Source organism: Amblyraja radiata, chromosome 1, assembly GCF_010909765.2.
Source record: "Amblyraja radiata isolate CabotCenter1 chromosome 1, sAmbRad1.1.pri, whole genome shotgun sequence".
Taxonomy (NCBI): Eukaryota; Metazoa; Chordata; class Chondrichthyes; order Rajiformes; family Rajidae; genus Amblyraja; species Amblyraja radiata.
Window position 1 is genome coordinate 34,871,235 of NC_045956.1, and position 18,539 is coordinate 34,889,773.

The 18,539-nt window shown below is 48.0% G+C and overlaps 1 protein-coding gene across 1 annotated transcript; it reads left to right on the forward strand.

The window, feature by feature from the left end:
- The first annotated feature begins 7,899 nt into the window (after nt 1-7,899).
- LOC116977828 (carboxy-terminal kinesin 2-like) lies at nt 7,900-9,443 on the forward strand. The gene is made up of 3 exons (XM_033028671.1): nt 7,900-8,012; nt 8,546-8,764; nt 9,384-9,443. The coding sequence occupies exons 1-3, from the start codon at nt 7,908-7,910 to the stop codon at nt 9,441-9,443; spliced, it is 384 nt and encodes a 127-aa protein (XP_032884562.1). The 5' UTR covers nt 7,900-7,907.
- The last annotated feature ends 9,096 nt before the right edge of the window (nt 9,444-18,539 follow it).

Here is an 18,539-nt window from a genome sequence, read left to right on the forward strand (position 1 = left end):
TTTAACTGACACTTGAATGCAATATTTATGCTTTAAATTGAATTAGCTATGAACAAGGTTGGACTAAATTACATTCCACAGTAGAGCCCAGGCTATGATCAACACTTGCAGCACATGAATGATCTTACCATATTCATGTATGGAAATCAGATTATAATCAAACACTTGGCCCATGTTGACCAACCTGGGTCTCACTGCACACCTGGTACTACTCCAGACCCTGTCTCACGGTGCGAGTCCACCCACGAGTGATCCCGAGTGAAATAAAACTTGTGGTTGTCTACAAGATTCCAAGTTTATGTTCACGAGTTTAAAAGTGTTCCCACGTGTATGTCTAAGTTTGCCGTTTACTTCTCATTTCTGCGATGTACCAAGTTCCTCTCCCGAGTTACTCTTGAGCCAACCAACGTGTGGAAAAATCATCACATGGTAAAAATGATGTCATGCTGTTTTTTTTTCCACTATAAAAAGACCCAGCCTGAAGAACGATCTCGACCCGAAACATCACCTATTTCTTTTCCCCAGAAATGCTGCCTGACCAGCTGAGTTAGTCCATCATTTTGTGTCTATCTTTGGTTCAAACTAGTATCTACAATTCCTTCCTTCAAACTTTTTGAGCAGTTTGTTTCAAGAAACAATCCTTACAAAATTGCATTCAAAAGTCCATTTGAACTGCATTTGTTCAAGGTCTGGCATCAATCATTGAAAGGCATAGGCTGTTTTGTCTCAGGAGGAACTGCAGATGCTGGTTTACACTGAAGATAGACACAAAATACTGGAGTACCTCAGCGGGACATGCAGCATTTCTGGAGAGAAGGAATGGGTGACGTTTCTGGTCGAGTCCCTTCTTCAGACTGAAAAAACATTTCGACCCTTCTCTCCAGAGATGCTGCCGGCTTGGCTGAGTTACTCCAGCTTTTTGTGTCGAGTAAGATTGTTTTATTCCCTTAATTTATCTCTCATCAAAACGTTGCTAAACTTCTAACAAAAAGATTAGGTAAATTGAACATTAACGTTATTTTTACCCCCAACAGCAAGGTCCGTAGACCAGAGGGATAGCAGTGTGTGTCTCTCTACTCACCCAGTACGTCCGTCAGAGCAATGATATAGTGAGAGAGAGCACGGGTTAAAGCTAACTTGGATGACTTGCAGCCTGGTTGCACTTTGAGGCAGTGGGCAGAAACTGATTCTACAGCTGATGATGAAGTGGGAGATACACTATATTGACCCTCGAGAGGGAGCGAGCTCTGTGATTATACTTGACGCACAGATGGGAGAAATATCCTCTCTCTACAGGGGACCTGAGGGCATTTCACAAACAAACTCTGAGGTTATTGCAGATGCAAGGAATTCAGATTCAGATTCAATTTTAATTGTCATTGTCAGTGTACAGTACAGAGACAACGAAATGCATTTAGCATCTCCCTGGAAGAGCGACATAGCAAATGATTTGAATAAATAATAATAAGTGATAATAAGTGTCCGGGGGGTGGGGGGGTGATTGGCAGTCACCGAGGTACGTTGTTGAGTAGAGTGACAGCCGCCGGGAAGAAGCTGTTCCTGGACCTGCTGGTTCGGCAACGGAGAGACCTGTAGCGCCTCCCGGATGGTAGGAGGGTAAACAGTCCATGGTTGGGGTGAGAGCAGTCCTTGGCGATGCTGAGGGCCCTCCGCAGACAACGCTTGCTTTGGACAGACTCAATGGAGGGGAGCGAGGAACCGGTGATGCGTTGGGCAATTTTCACCACCCTCTGCAATGCCTTCCGGTCGGAGACAGAGCAGTTGCCATACCATACTGTGATGCAGTTGGTAAGGATGCTCTCGATGGTGCAGCGGTAGAAGTTCACCAGGATCTGAGGAGACAGATAGACCTTCTTCAGTCTCCTCAGGAAGAAGAGACGCTGGTGAGCCTTCTTGATCAGAGTTGAGGTATTGTGGGTCCAAGAGAGGTCATCGGAGATGTTGACTCCCAGGAACCTGAAGCTAGAAACACGTTCCACCTCCGTCCCGTTAATGTGGATGGGGGTGTGCGTGCCGCCCCTGGACTTCCTGAAGTCTACAATGAGCTCCTTGGTCTTCTTGGAGTTAAGGGCCAGGTTGTTGTCAGCGCACCATGCTGCTAAGTGCTGGACCTCCTCCCTGTAGGCCGACTCATCGTTGTTGCTGATGAGGCCAATCACCGTTGTATCATCTGCATACTTGATGATGGTGTTAGTACCATGTACAGGTGTGCAGTCATAGGTGAAGAGGGAGTAGAGGAGGGGGCTCAGCACACAGCCCTGTGGAACGCCGGTGTTCAGGGTGAGGGTTGAAGAGGTGTGCTTGTCTAACCTAACAGACTGGGGTCTGTTGGTTAGAAAGTCCAGTATCCAGTTGCAGAGGGAGGGGTCGATGCCCAGGTTACCGAGTTTGGTGATCAGTTTTGATGGTATAATGGTGTTGAATGCTGAGCTGTAATCGATGAACAGCATTCTTACGTAAGTAAGAATTGTTCTATCGTCTACGTTAACGGTCCCGACCCAAAACGTTATCCGTCTATCTATGTTCTCCGGAGTTGCTGCTGCCTGACCTACTGAGTTACTCCAACACTTTGTGTCTTTATAAGTAAAGCAGCATCTACAGTTCCTAAGCCACAAGGTGCTGGTGTAACTCAGCGTGCTGGGCAGCAGTATCTCTGGAAAATGTGGGAAGGTGACGTTTTGGGTCAAACAGTCCTGAGTAGGCCCTTCTGAAGAAGGGTCTTGACCCGAAACGTCACCTACCCATGCTCTTCAGAGATGCTGCCTGACCCGCTGAGTTACTCCAGCATTTTGGTGAGTTATGACCATGTTATCAGTAAAAGGTTCTTGTCATTCAGGACTCACCCACTTTGTAATGCAATCTTTGGTAGAATATAGAACATAGTCTATAAATATTATTCATAGAAGCCTTGCAATAGTTCCATATTGAAATAAAATTGAAAGCCAAGCTCACCAATTCCCTCTCAATAAACGTTATTCCCTTTATCCTGTGTCCGTACACTCTGCACGGTTCGATTGTAATCATATATAGTATTTCCGTTGACTGGATAGCACGCAACAAAAAGCTTTTCACTGTACACTAACTAAACTAAAATAAACAAAAGACAGACGCAAAGTGCTGGAGTAATTTGTTCAAGAAGGATCTGCAGATGCTGGAAAATCGAATGTAGACAAAATTGCTGGAGAAACTCAGCGGGTACGCCAGCATCAATGGAGCGAAGGAAATAGGCAACATTTCGGGCCGAAACCCTTCTTCAGACTGGAGTAATTCAGCAGCTACACAAAAATACTGGAGAAACTCAGCGGGTGCAGCAGCATCTATGGAGCGAAGGAAATAGGCAACGTTTCGGGCCGAAACCCTTCTTCAGACTGATGGGGGGTGGCGGGGAGAAGAAAGGAAAAAGGAGGAGGAGGAGGCCGAGGGCTGAGGGATGGGAGGAGACAGCCCGACGGCTGAGGAAGGGGAGGAGACAGCAAGGGCTAACAAAATTGGGAGAATTCAATGTTCATGCCCGCAGGATGCAGACTCCCAAGCGGAATATGAGGTGCTGTTCCTCCAATTTCCGGTGTTGCTCACTCTGGCTCACTTAGTAATTCAGCAGGTCAGGCAGCATCTCTGGAGAAAAGCAATAGGTGTTGTTTCGGGTCGAGACACCTTCATCGGACTCAAAACCATCACCTGTTCCTTTTGCCCAGAGATGCTGCCTGACCTGCTGAGTTACTCCAGCATTTTGTGTGTATCTTCAGTGTAAACAGGTTTCTGCAGTTCATTTTGATACTCCTTAAACTAAACTAAATTATAGGAAGGATGTCAACAAAATAGAGAGAGTACAGAGGAGATTTACTAGAATGTTGCCTGGGTTTCAGCAACTAAGTTACAGAGAAAGGTTGAATAAGTTAGGTCTTTATTCTCTGGAGCGCAGAAGGTTAAGGGGGGACTTGATAGAGGTCTTTATAGAAACTATAGTCTTATAGAAACTTACAAAATTCTTAAGGGGTTGGACAGGCTAGATGCAGGAAGATTGCTCCCGATGTTGGGGAAGTCCAGGAAAGGGGTCACAGCTTAAGGATAAGGGGGAAATCCTTTAAAACCGAGATGAGAAGAACTTTTTTCACACAGAGAGTGGTGAATCTCTGGAACTCCCTGCCACAGAGGGTAGTCGAGGCCAGTTCATTGGCTATATTTAAGAGGGAGTTAGATGTGGCCCTTGTGGCTAAGGGGATCAGAGGGTATGGAGAGAAGGCAGGTACGGGATACTGAGTTGGATGATCAGCCATGATCATATTGAATGGCGGTGCAGGCTCGAAGGGCCGAATGGCCTACTCCTGCACCTAATTTCTATGTTTCTATGTTTCTATGTTTAAAATGATGAGAGGGATAGACAGAGTTGACGTGGACAAGCTTTTCCCATTGAGAGTAGGGAAGATTCAAACAAGAGGACATGACTTCAGAATTAAGGGACAGACGTTTAGGGGTAACATGAGGGGGAACTTCTTTACTCAGTGGTAGCTGTGTGGAATGAGCTTCCAGTGGAAGTGGTGGAGGCAGGTTCGATTTTATCATTTAAAAATAAATTGAATAGGTATATGGATGGGAAAGGAATGGAGGGTTATGGTCTGAGTGCAGGTAGATGGGACTAGGGGGAAATAATTGTTCGGCACGGACTTGTAGGGCCGAGATGGCCTGTTTCCGTGCTGTAATTGTTATATGGTTATATGGTTATATAAACAAAGTTGCTCACATTTCTTTCTATGAACCTGAATTTTTGAAAAGAGTATCTGAAGCGTTTAGCTCGGGGCAGAAGGTTGCATCTGCAAAGAAACTTGCCCTCATACATCATAGACTGGTAGCTGAATCCCCCCCCACCCCTCCCTCCTTTTTAGTCAGTATTTCCTGACTGCTGACCTTTGCAAATTCCAGCCAGTTCACAGGAAAGGAAACAAAGCAAAACAGAGAGTGTGAGCACTGTCACGGACTCTGCCCATTACTAAAGCAAAGTACATTTTTCTCTTGAGGTTTAGTTTATTTTAGTTTAGGATAGAGATACAGGGCGGAAGCAGGTCTTTCGGCCCAGCAAGCCCGTGCCGTCCAGCGATCCCCGCACACTAACACTATCCTACACACGCTAGAGACAATTTACAATTACACCAAGCCAATTAACCTACAAACCTGTATGTCTTTGGAGTGTGGGAGGAAATGGAGCTCCCGGGGAAAATGCACAATGTACATTGTACTGCCTGAGATCAGCACTGTGATGTATATTTCGTTTATTTTATTGTCACGTAAACCGAGGTACAGTGAGAAGTTTTTGTTTGTTCCGTGCTTCAGTCAGCAAAAAGACAATACATAATTAGAATCAGGCCATCCACAGTGCACAGATACAAGATGTATAGTTTAGTTTAGTTTAGTTTATTGTCACGGAATCAAGCGATATGTGGAGAAGGCAGGCACAGGTTACTGATTGTGGTTGATCAGCCATGATCACAATGAATGGCGGTGCTGGCTCGAAGGGCTGAATGGCCTCCTCCTGCACCTATTTTCTATGTTTCTATGTAAATTAACTCTTGCAATGCGGCTTTCCACACACTGCATGGTTCATTCTTTTTGCCACTGTTTCTCAGATCCCCGGTGAGTGCTTTTTGCTCCTTCACTGAAAATTTTCCATTAAGAGCTGACTAATCTTCAACATTTCACTTCTGGCACTCAGGCCAAACCCACGAGTTACTCACGAGTCACTACGGTAAACTCACGGGCTACTACGGTATTACAACGAGTTTAAAAGTTTCAAATTTTTCCTTCAAGAGTAAATTGGACTCGTGGAAATCTTGCAACATGATGAAAAGTTTTCACGAGTTAACAAGTTTCCCGAGTACCTGCCGTTAGCGTTACGAGTCGCTAAGTTACGTCCACGAGTTCCGACGTTCCCGCTACGTTAATTCTACGTGATTACCACGAGTTTGATTTGTTTTTAACTCGGGATCACTCGTGGGTGGACTCGTACCGTGAGACAGGGGTTTTAGTAAGTCATGAGGGCTATTTTAACACCTGTTAACACTCATGATTTAGTTCTAATGCTACTCTAGACTCTAGAAAGCAGGCACAACAAAGTCATTAAAAGGTTAGTTAACTTTAGAATTAACAATTTGTTTTCATTTTCTTGAAGTTAGTACATAGTTTTTTACAAAATAATGTACATTTTGAAATATATCTAATTGAAGTTTCTTGGATGCGGCCTTCTAAGATTACAGCTAACTTAATGCGGCATTCCAACATGAAAAGGTTCCCCACCCCTGAGCGAGGGGGTTTTTGAAAGGCCACAGAGACATCAAAGGGTTGCCACTGACTGGTGGCTTTGTGCCCGGGTGGTGGTGGTGTGCAGAGTTATAGATGGACATGGCTCTGTCACACTGTCTGTATGGTCCTGACTCCATTGACTCCAGTGTATTTAACACCAGCCTACAGACCACTGCAAAAACAAGTCAGAGCAGAGAGAAAACACACCAGGGTCTGGCCAGAGGGAGCAGCCTCAGCATTGCAGGATTGCTTCCTGCACACTGACTGGGATGTGTTCAGGACAGCAGCATCCTATGATTACCTCATCAACATCGAGGAGTACGCAGGGACTGTATCCAGCTACATTGCTAAGTGCACCGAGGATGTCACTGTCATTTAAACCTTCACTGCACGTGGAAATGAAAAGCCATGGATGACAGCAGAGGTGCGCTCGCTGCTGAGGGCCCGTGATGCAGCCTACAGAGCCGGAGACACAGCTGCTCTTCGATCTACCAGGACTGCACTGGAAAAAGGGATCAAGGCAGCGAAACATGCCTATGCAGAGAAAATCCAGGGACACCTCTGTGACACAGGAGACACCAGGAGGATGTGGAAGGGAATCCAAACACTGACGGGGTACAAGGCAAGGCAGCAGGTAACTGACACTTGACTCCATTGACTGGTGGTGTACAGTGTTCTGGTGGCCCAGAGCTCGGCCACACTGGCTGCATGGTCTCCTGTGGTGGTCAGGCTGAGGGACGGGTCAGTTGTTGCTAACATGGAAACGTGGTGTATAATGTGTAATGGGATTTGATCAAGACCTTGTGCTGAGCTGATGATGTTATTCAATGTTCAGCTGCAAACTGAACTTTCCTCATATTATTTCTAAAGTCTCACACTGGGAAAAACCAGAAAGATGTGGTGAAATATGACCAGTTTTGATCACATTTTCCAGCCAGTGGCAAAGCAGGAAGAAGTGTTTCAAGACATCTCTCAGCTGGTGCAGGTAAGTCTGGTGTACACATCATTGCTCCAGTCATCCTGTGTGTATTCCCCTGCTACTCCTGTCAAAGGCTTCAGTCTAATATTGCTCAGTGTCAGTAGACACCCTTCCACAGCATAAGAAGGAACAGCAGATTGATGCTGGTTTAAACCCAAGATAGACACAAAATGCTGCAGTAACTCAGCGGGTCAGGTAGCATCTCTGGAGAGAAGAAGTTGGTGATGTTTCAGGTCGAGATCCTTCTTCAGATCTTCCGAAGAAAGGTCTCGACCTGAAACGTCACCCGTTCCTTCTCCCGAGAGATGCTGCCTGACCCGATGAGTTACTGCAGCGTTTAGTGTCACCCGTCCACAGTAGGTGGGAATGACAGTAACATAGGCACACCGTGGTCTATGAGCCAGTCCCATCCTTGGTGAGGTGGGTGACAAGTGGATGCTGTCTTGTCACCACTGCGTTGGAATGGTTGACATGGGCATCCAAGAGATTGTGGGCATTATGAATGGATGGACTCTCCTGTCATGATGCTGCCTGCCTTTCTCTCCCAGTCTGCCCTGGATACAACGTTTGCATCTTTGTCTCCGGTCAAACAGGCAGTGGCAAGACCTACACCATGGAGGGACCAGATGAGCTGACGTGTGAAACCAAGGGGATAATTCCACGCGCAGTCGATCAGATCTTCGTCACTGCGCGTAAACTGGAGACCATGGGATGGGTGGTGAATATCTGCAGTGTGGCCGGCAGGCAGGCAGGCAGGCAGGCAGGCAGGCAGGAGTCTAGACACTAAACACTTCACAACTGTGGGAGACGTCCAGATCTCCCTCAACCCACTGTTCCTGTGTAAATAGACATCTCCATCTTTGTGTCGACACCCTGGTGGCCCTGAGCTTGGTATCCGGCTGAGTGCAAGCATGGCAGTGCACTCTCACTGCTGTCAGGCCTGCAGTGGCCTGGTGCAGCTGCCACATGATGTCCCTGTCTGCCCCTCTGCCTTAGACACAGCCGTTCCATTGGTAGCTCGTTCCAGGCACCACCGCCTGGCTCCACACACAAGCTGCACCTCACGCAGAGCCCTGTGGCAGCCCCTTCTATTTGCTCTGGGTTCTGGGTCGTGTTGCAGCCCCTGGCTCTGGCTGCTTCCCATGCGAGCTGCACCAGAGCTGTTTCTCGTTGTCTGGTGATGAGTTAAATGTTTCTGGCCTTGTCTGGTTGCTCTGCCGTTTCCCTAAGCTCACTCTGCTTTGGTTTCAGTACAAGTTCACAGCCAGCTTTCTGGAGATATACAACGAGACCATCCGTGACCTGTTGGTGACCAAATCACAGACTGCGGTCAAGTATGAGATCAAGCAGCGGAGTAACAAGAGTGCACGTGACCAACCTGGACCAACCTGGAGTACATCAGTGTCGGCACAGTGGAGGAGGTATGTACTCACCCCCAGTAACGTTACTCCCTGCCCTGCCCACAGGTCCGTGGGAACAAGCCCACACACTCTAAGTGTCACTGAGTGGATGTTGTTGCTCGCTCCTGGCAGCAGGTCACTACCAACCATTCATCTTTCCACTGTTCCTCATTCCCCTTCCCCTCACTGACTACAGTGTGGTACTGTCACCAGTTAGCCTGGCGGGGTGGTTGAGGGAAGTACTGACTCCTGTTTCACCCACACCCGTGTCTGGTGTCCCCAACTTGCACAGTGGGATGACCCACTGGGGACGGACAGGACAGATGGGACGGTGCAGTAAGTGATGGGATCTCTGGCCTTTGTCCACCATCTGCCTGTCTGAAACTCCCCCCCCCCTCCCCCCCCCATGCTTGTATCCAGCCGCCATGCTTTATCGTGGGCGGCTTGCCTTAGCTACTGTGTGTGCGCTTACCCGTGCTCGCGTTTACACGTGCATGTTTACCAGTGCGTGCATTTACCCATGTGTGTGTTTACACGTGTGTGCAGGCTGTACCATGTTCACTGTGCTGGGGTGTGGAGTTACACACTGCTGGACTGCACTGCACACTGTGCCAGTGTGTGGGTGAGGTGTCTAACGGGACTCTGTGGGCAGGGGATGGTTGTGTCAATGGATCTGCGTGTGGGAGCAGGGCTGGGCAGGCTTCTCCATGCGGACTGCCGAGATGCTCACCATGTTCCTGGCCCTGTGAGGGGGGGGAGGGGGCTGTGTGTGACGGACCCCTGTGAGGGGGAACCCTGTGTGTGACTGACCCCTCGCTCTCTTCCAGGAAGCGCATGTCCCATTCAAAGATGTGAGTAGTCCTCTCATCCTCTGCTGTAACTTGTGCCCTGGGTCGCTGCCTCGTTTGTAACTGACACGTCTGTCCTGCAGGTTGATGTTTGTTGCTGGAGCAGGATTTTAATGAATCTCCATTCACTTTGCGGTTTGCAAAGCAGGTAAGCAGAGTGTGACAATGTGTGGCTGCAGGGGGCGGCAGTGAGCTGTACCAGGTTCCCGACATATTAGCCGGGACATCCCGTTTGTTTGGCTAATTGTATGTTAGACAGCCCCCCCCCCCCCATCCCCATCCCCGTCCCGTATTTGACTGCTACTACTCGGGTGGAGGAGACTATCGGGTCGGATCGCCGCTTCCGGCACCGCCTCACCCGTCCCGACGGAGTGCAGCCCACGGAGTGCAGCAGCAGCACGTCGCCCGTGGCTCGGTCGGTCGGCAGCCTGTCCAGCTGTCTGACCTTCGGGCCTTCGCTTACCGCTGACACTACCACCCCTCCTTCTCATGGCCGATCATCGGTTCATGCGTTGGACGGGGCGTCGGACTTTGCGCGCGACATTGCGTGGTCTCCCGGGCCCATCGTGGGCCGACCGCCAGCACTGACGTGGGCAACGGCTCTCCACTCTCTCCACTGGGGCTGAGACATCAGCCACTTTACTGCAGACTGAGCCTGCTGGTACACATCTGACCATCGTGCCCAATCAGAACAATCCACAACTGTGCCAACTTATCTTCCCTTTCCCAAAGCTGAAGGAGCTAATGGCCAGTGTGGAGGTTACTTTTTATTTCAAAATAGACTTTATTCAATTGATAAATATATACAATTCATGAACCATTCGAACAAAAAATTCATCCGACATTTTTGGAGACTATACAAATTTTTTTCAGTACAATATTTTGACATTTGTCAAATTCCACCAAAACTGTCCCCCACCCGTGCCACTCTGTGGCCCCTGTCCAAGTAATAAATATATACAATGTGTGTACAGTTCGAAAATTCTATCCGACATTTTTTGTAGGCTATAGAGATTGTTCAATACAGTTTATGTCTTTTAAATTCCACAAAAAAATGTCCCCCACCCGTGCCACTCATGTGGCCCCCTGGTGTGGGATACCTTCCCTTAATTTAATTTGAGGGGCGTCTCCACCATACCGTTCCCCCCCATGTCCAGCAGCGGAAGGACCCTAGACTGTGGCCCTCCCCCACCGTGCCTTGGCGTTGGCTGCACCAAGCTTCAGCGAGTCCCTTAGCACGTACTCCTGCAGTCTGCAGTGGGCCAGTCGGCAACATTCCCTGACGGACATCTCGCTCTGCTGGGTGGTGAGCAACGCTCGGGCAGACCAAAGAGCGTCTTTCACCGAGTTGATGACCCTCCAGCAGCACTCGATGTCAGCCTCTGAATGTGTCCCTGGGAACAGTCCGTAAATCACAGAGTCCTCTGTGACGGAGCTGTTCGGGATAAATCGTTCCAGGGACCCTTGCATACTTCTCCAGACTCTTTTTGCAAATCCACACTCTGCAAAGAGGTGGGCAACCGTCTCCTCTCCATAGCAGCCGTCCCGAAGGCAGCGTGCGCTGGTAGTGAGGTTCTGACGGTGCAGGAAGGATCTAACTGGGAGGGCTCCCCTCACCGCCAGCCAAGCCAGGTCTTGGTGCTTGTTGGTCAGTTCTGGCGATGAGGCATTTTGCCAGACAAGCTGGGCAGTCTGCTCTGGGAACCACGCCACCGGATCCATCGAGTTCTTTCCCAGCAGTGCCTGCAGGACATTCCGTGCTGACCACTGCCTGATGGACTTGTGGTCAAAGGTGTTGGTCCGGAAGAACCTTCCCACAGACGACAGATGGGGCGGCAATGTCCAGCTGACTGGCATCTGCGCCAGGCCCATCCTTCGCAACACCGGGTACAGGTAAAACCTCAGCAGGTAGTGACACTTGGTGCCCACGTGCCTTGGCTCTACACTCCGCCTGATGCAGCCACACACAAAGGTGGCCATCAGGGTGAGGGCGACGATGGGCACGCTTTTACCCCCGTTGTCTGCCGACTTGTACATTGTGGCCCGTCGCACCCGGTCCATCCTCGAACCCCAGATGAACTGGAAGACGGCTCGGGTGATCCCCGTGGCGTAGGAGGGAAGGACAGGCCACAGCAGCCCCGAGAGCACCTCACACCTGATGACCAAATTTTTTCCGGTTATGGAGAGTTGCCTCCACAGCTCCAGCTTCTTCCCCACCTTGGCTATCCGCTCCAGCCAATTCTTGTTACTCGCCTCAGCCCCCCCGAACCAGATCCCCAGCACCTTCAAGAAGTCAGGCTTGATGGCTTGATGGCTTGATGGTTGTGATAATTGCATAAAAGGTATTATTGTCTAAGAAATTAGGTGTGGAATGATAATCCATCTCAGTACTCATTTAGGCAAGTCCCAAGCTATAGATAGATACTTTTGCCCCACCCCCACTCCCCCTCGCCCGATCTTCATTGAACCTACCATTTGACCAATCTTTTACTCAGCTGCTGTAACGTTTCCTTCCTTTCAAATTTTCTGTGTAGCATCTCTGTCCCTATCTTCCAATTCCCACTTTGAAATAAAATACAACTTTCGACTTAAAAGTTTAGCAGCTGGATCGCTATATAAATGCAAATATATGGTATTTTATCCTAGCATTCCCCCCCCCCCCCCCTTACCACCACACAAGAAGCATAACTTGAAGCGTTTGCATTTGGAGAATGTCGATACGGTCCAGGAATGAAAATTAATAGCAATGAATCGATTAACAGCGAGCTACAAGGTTAGATGGAAACACCTGTCAGAGGGCTAAGAAACAATCCTGAGTTGACGGCGTATTGTTTTAAGTGAGCATTTTGCAGCGACCTCACCTTATATTCTGGGAAAATATTCTTTCCACGGAAATCTCCTATTTCACTTTGAAATTATATTCATTTATAACCGTTTGTAACATCAATAACCACCTTAATGTTTGTGCATTTAGTACCGGGTATGCTTGAAACAATTTATTGTAATGTACTGTATCTTTTTTTTTAAACTACATCAACCAGGTGTGAAAATTACACTGAATCGAACGATGATTGAAAATGCGTGGGAATCGACTAATACTGCTGCGAAATTTTTAAGTCGAAAGTTGTAATTTATTTGAAAGTGGGAATTTGAAGATAGGGACAGAGATGCTACACAGAGATTTTAAACTCTTGGGTGAACTCGCACAGTGGGACAGGGCTTGAGGCAGCATCTATGGAGCGAAGGAAATAGCCGGGTCTGAAGAAGGGTTTCGGCCCGAAACATTGCATATTTCCTTCGCTCCATAGATGCTGCCTCACCCGCCACAACTAGGTATCCTCTCTCCCACACACCAAATCCCGGCCCATATGCTCTTTCAGCTGGGTGTAAAATGCTCACTGCATTATTTGTAGGGCAGCAGTCAGACAAATTATCTGGCCATTTATTACTTGGCTCTCTGTGGAACATGTCTGACTGCATTTGGCTGTTGTACAACAGTGACTACATTTCATAAGTGTTTCATTGGCTGTGAACATCTTTGGCATTTTCTGAGGTCATTAAGCCACAACATCATTGACAACTCCTCTCCTGTATGTGCTGCTCTTTATATCCAGTACACACAGTAGCAATTAATGGTCAGAGTGTTTCTCAAAAGAAGTGCCATTAGGGATCATTGTAATGGCACACTTTTAGCAAATTCATAGTTAAATAGAGAAAAGCACTGTGTAATTCCATAAAACTTGATGATTATCATCAGATGGTACACAAAATTGCTGGAGGAACTCAGCGGGTGCAGCAGCATCTATGGAGCGAAGGAAATAGGCGACGTTTCGGGCCGAAACCCTTCTTCAGACTGATGGGGGGTGGGGAAAGAAAGAAGGAAAAAGGGAGGAGGAGGAGCCCGAGGGCGGGCGGATGGGAGGGTGGGAGGAGACAGCTAGAGGGTGAAGGAAGGGGAGGGGACAGCACAGGCTAGCCAAATTGGGGGAATTCAATGTTGATGCCATAAGGGCGCAAGGACCCCAGACGGAATATGAGGTGCTGTTCCTCCAATTTCCGCTGTTGCTCACTCTGGCAATGGAGGAGACCCAGGACAGAGAGGTCGGATTGGGAATGGGAGGGGGAGTTGAAGTGCTGAGCCACCGGGAGGTCATGTAGGTTAAGGCGGACTGAGCGGAGGTGTTCGGCGAAACGGTCGCCCAACCTACGCTTGGTCTCACCGATGTAAATTAGCTGACATCTAGAGCAGCGGATGCAGCAGATGTTCCACTCTGCACCATAGGTTGAGAATATCTGTGGGATGGGTCAAATCTGCCCAGCCCACTCCCAGGCCCCACAGCACAGGTACAGACAAGACACTGGGTCAAACCTGCCCAGACCACTCCCAGGCCTCAGGCCCCACAGCACAGGTACAGACAAGACACTGGGTCAAACCTGCTCAGACCACTCCCAGGCCTCAGGCCCCACACCACAGGTACAGACAGGACACTGGGTCAAACTTGCCCAGCCCACTCCCAGGCCCCACAGCACAGGTACAGACAGGACACTGGGTCAAACCTGCCCAGACCACTCCCAGGCCCCACAGCACAGGTACAGATAGGGACACTGGACCTGCTGTCATGGTGTCGCCAACATCATGACCCCTCGATCAGGGCCGGCCTTAGGGGGTGCGGGGCCCAATTGGGAAAACTTTTCATAGAAATATAAATAAATAATTATAAATGAGTCACGCGTCGTGAATAATATGACAATTCGGGGGTGAGTTCCTTTCACAGCGTGTGGGGAGTCTAGCCAGGGGTAAAGTTGCGGGGAGGGAAGGAGCGATGAAACATAGAAACATAGAAAATAGGTGCAGGAGGAGGCCATTCGGACAGTTGATGTTTTGGGCTGAAGAGTTGAATCTATGGGGGGCGAGGGGAATGGGGGGGTGGGATTGGTTGATGTTTCGGGTTGATGCCTTGTATCAGGAGTCTTGAACCTTGAGTCTAAGATCCTCCATTAGATTAATTGTTGCTCCAGATTGCAGCATCGGAAGTCTTCTGTGCGTCTGGGGTACGTTCGATATGTGAGAGATTGGAACACCAACAGGCAGATTTAGCAAGTGAGGGGGAGGGCAAGTGTTGAATTTTAATCTCACTGCAATTATGCAAGGCCCAGTGACACTACAGCGTGACTGCTGCATAAAGGTTTGGTGTTTTATCTAAAAAGTGGTAAATTTGGCACAAAGGCAGGGACAAGATTCACCAGACTGGTTCCAGAGAGCGTGGGTTTACTGAGGATAGAAACCTATATATCCTCTGGGAGAATGAGAGGAGATTGAGCTGGAAAATCAACATGCCCTTATAAATAAATAGCGGAGAAGACCCAACAGGTTAGAGGACCATACTAGGTAGTTCAGAAATAGCTGCATTGTTATCATTTGTTGTCTGGACTTGCATCTACTCCATGCCCTGACCCCATATCTTCATAACAAATCTAAAGACCTCACACTGGGATGGGGATAATGTAACAGAATAAATCAGTAACACTTCCCATTCAATCCATTTTTGTTGAGCACATGGTCATAGATTGGTACAACATGCTGACCTCATTGACATATTGGCCTAATCCCATGTGCATGCATTTGGCCCATATCCTTCCAAACCTATCCATATATCCATCCAAATGTACTTTAAAAGTCGCAATTGCTTCTATTGCTTCCTCTGGCAGCGCATTCCATATACGGACTACTTTCTGAATGAAACAGTTGCCCCCAAGGACCTTCTTAAATCTCTCCCTCTCACGTTAAGCCTGTGGTCTCCAGTTTTAGAATCTTTTACCCTGGGGAAAACTTAAGATGTATGGGATTCACAGTGGCGTGCTTGTATGGATTTGGGACTGGCTTAGAAGACAGAGGGTTGTGATGGAGGATTCTGGATGTTGGTCTGTGACCAGTGGAGTTCTGCAGGGATCTGTGCTGGGACCTCTGCCGTTTGTGACATTTTTAAATGACCTAGATGTAAATGTAGATGGGTCGGTGATTAAGTTTGCTGATGACATCAAAATGGAGGAGTTGCAGATAGTGAGGAAGGCTGTCAGAAGATTAAGCAAGATATAGATCAGCTGTAGAAATGGGCAGAGAAATGGCAGATGGAGTTTAACCAGAGCAAGTGTGTGGTGTTACACTTTGGGAGGTTGAATGTATGGAGAGAGTATAATAATAATAATAATAATACATTTTATTTATGGGCGCCTTTCAAGAGTCTCAAGGACACCTTACAAAAATTGAGCATGTAGAGGAAAAACATGTAAGGGGAATGAAATAAATAGTAGAGACATGACTAGTACACAAAGTAAAGACAGAATTCAATACAAAACACAGTATGAGGCAATTAATGCACAGATGAAAAGGGACGGGGACGTGGGGCTAAGGATAGGCAGATAGGCAGTATAAAGTGTATATTTCAGCTACAGGGAGAGAGGTTGGATATATGTGGATTGTTTTCTCTGGAATGATGGAGGTTGAGGAGTGCATAAAATTAGGAGAGGCATAGATAGTCTAGACGGTCAGAACAGTTTAGTGTGACACAGCTATGCAGCGATAAGAGTTGGTGCCTTACAGCACCAGAGACCTGGGTACAATGCTGACTGTGGGTGCTGTCTTTATGGAGTTTGTATGTTCTCCTCGTGACTGCTTGGATTTTGTCCGGTGCTCCAGTCTCCGCCCACATTCCAAAGATGTTCAGGTTTGTAGGTTAATTAGCTTCTGTAAATTGTTCCTAGTGGGAACTAGTTTAGGGTTGATCGCTGATCTCAGTGGATTCGGTGAGCTGAGGGGCTTGTTTCCATGCTGTGTCTAAACTAAACCAATTTTTCTTCCAGGGTGGAAATAGCTATAAGGACATAGCTATGAGGCAAGGGGGAAGGATTCATGGAAATGTGGCAAGCAAATACTTTTTAAACACAAAGTTCATATGTTCATAAGAGATAGAAGCAGAATTCGTTAATACGGCCCATCAAGCACGGGAGCACCTCAAGGCTGCGTGCTCAGCCCCCTGCTGTACTCACTCTATACCCATGACTGTGTAGCGAACCACAGTGCGAACTCCATCATCAAGTTCGCTGACGACACCACTATTGTGGGGCGTATCACTGATGGGGATGAGTCAGAATACAGAAGAGAGATCGAGCAACTGTCCATATGGTGCCAGCGCAATAACCTGGCCCTCAACACCAGCAAAACCAAGGAACTGATTGTGGACTTTGGAAGGAGTAGGAGGGGGACCCACAGCCCCATTTATATCAACGGGTCGATGGTTGAAAGGGTCAAGAACTTCAAATTCCTGGGCGTGCACATCTCTGAAGATCTTTCCTGGTCCGAGAACACTAACGCAATTATCAAGAAAGCTCATCAGCGCCTCTACTTCCTGAGAAGATTACGGAGGGTCGGATTGTCAAGGAAGACTCTCTCTAACTTCTACAGGTGCACAGTCGAGAGCATACTGACCGGTTGCATTGTGGCTTGGTTCGGCAATTAGAGCGCCCTGGAGAGGAAAAGACTACAAAAAGTAGTAAACACTGATTAATCGGCTCTGACCTTCCTTCCATCGAGGGGATTTGTCGCAGTCGCTGCCTCAAAAAGGCTGGCAGTATCATCAAAGACCCACACCATCCTGGCCACACACTCATCTCCCTGCTACCTTCAGGTAGAAGGTACAGGAGCCTGAAGACTGCAACAACCAGGTTCAGGAATAGCTACTTCCCCACAGCCATCATGCTATTAAACCTGGCTCGGACAAAACTCTGATTATTAATAACCACTTTCTGTTATTTGCACTTTACCAGTTTATTTATTCATGTGTGTATATATTTATATCATGGTATATGGACACATTTATCTGTTTTGTAGTAAATGCCTACTATTTTCTGTGTGCTTAAGCAAAGCAAGAATTTCATTGTCCTATACAGGGACACATGACAATAAACTCACTTGAACTTGAACTTGAAGTCTACTCTGCCATTCTATCTGGGCTGATCTAGCTTTCCCTCTCAACCCCATTCTCCTGCCTTCTCCCCATAACTCCGGACACCCATTCTAATCAAGAATCTGTCAATCTTTGTCTTAAAAATATCTATTGACATGGCCTCCACAACTGTTCGTGGCAAAGAATTCCACAGATTCACCATCCTCTGACTAAAGAAATTCCTCCTCATCTCCTTTCTAAAGGTACATCACTTTTATTCCGATGCTATGACCTCTGGTCCTAGACTCTCCCACTAGTGGAAACATCCTCTCCATGTCCACTCTATCCACTCATATCCACATTTGGTATGTTTCAATGAGGTCTTCCCCTCATCCTTCTAAACTCCAGCGAGTGCAGGCCCAGTGGCCTCATTCCTGGGATCATTCTCAGTTAGATACAGGGGCATTCAGTGAAAAGAATAGACTTTTGTGCCACATTTTGTTCTCAACTACTCCAACTAAATAGATATGTACTGTACGCAGGGCAGGATTACGTATAAGCTTCACAAGCTTAAGGTTAGGGCCTCGAGATCTAGGGGGGCCTCGGCAGGGCCGGATTTACTTATAAGGGGAGAGGACAAGGGAGGAGAGGAGAGGAGAGGGGAGGAGGTGGGACAAGAGGGGTTGAAAGGTGAGGAGAGTGGAGGAGAGGAGGGGAGAGGAGAGGGTGGGAGGGAGACAATAGACAATAGGTGCAGGAATAGGACATTTTGCCCTTTGTGCCAGCACCGCCATTCAATGTGATCATGGTTGATCATCCACAATCAGTGCCCCGTTCCTGATTTCTCCCCTTATCCCCTGCTCCGCTATCTTTAAGAGCCCTATCTAGTTCTCTCTTGAAAGTATCCAGAGAACCGGCCTCCACCACCCTCTGAGGCAGAGAATTCCACAGACTCACAACTCTCTGTGAGAAAAAGTGTTTCCTCGTCTCCGTTCTAAATAGCTTACCCCTTATTCTTAAACTGTGGCCCCTGGTTCTGGACTCCCCCCAACAT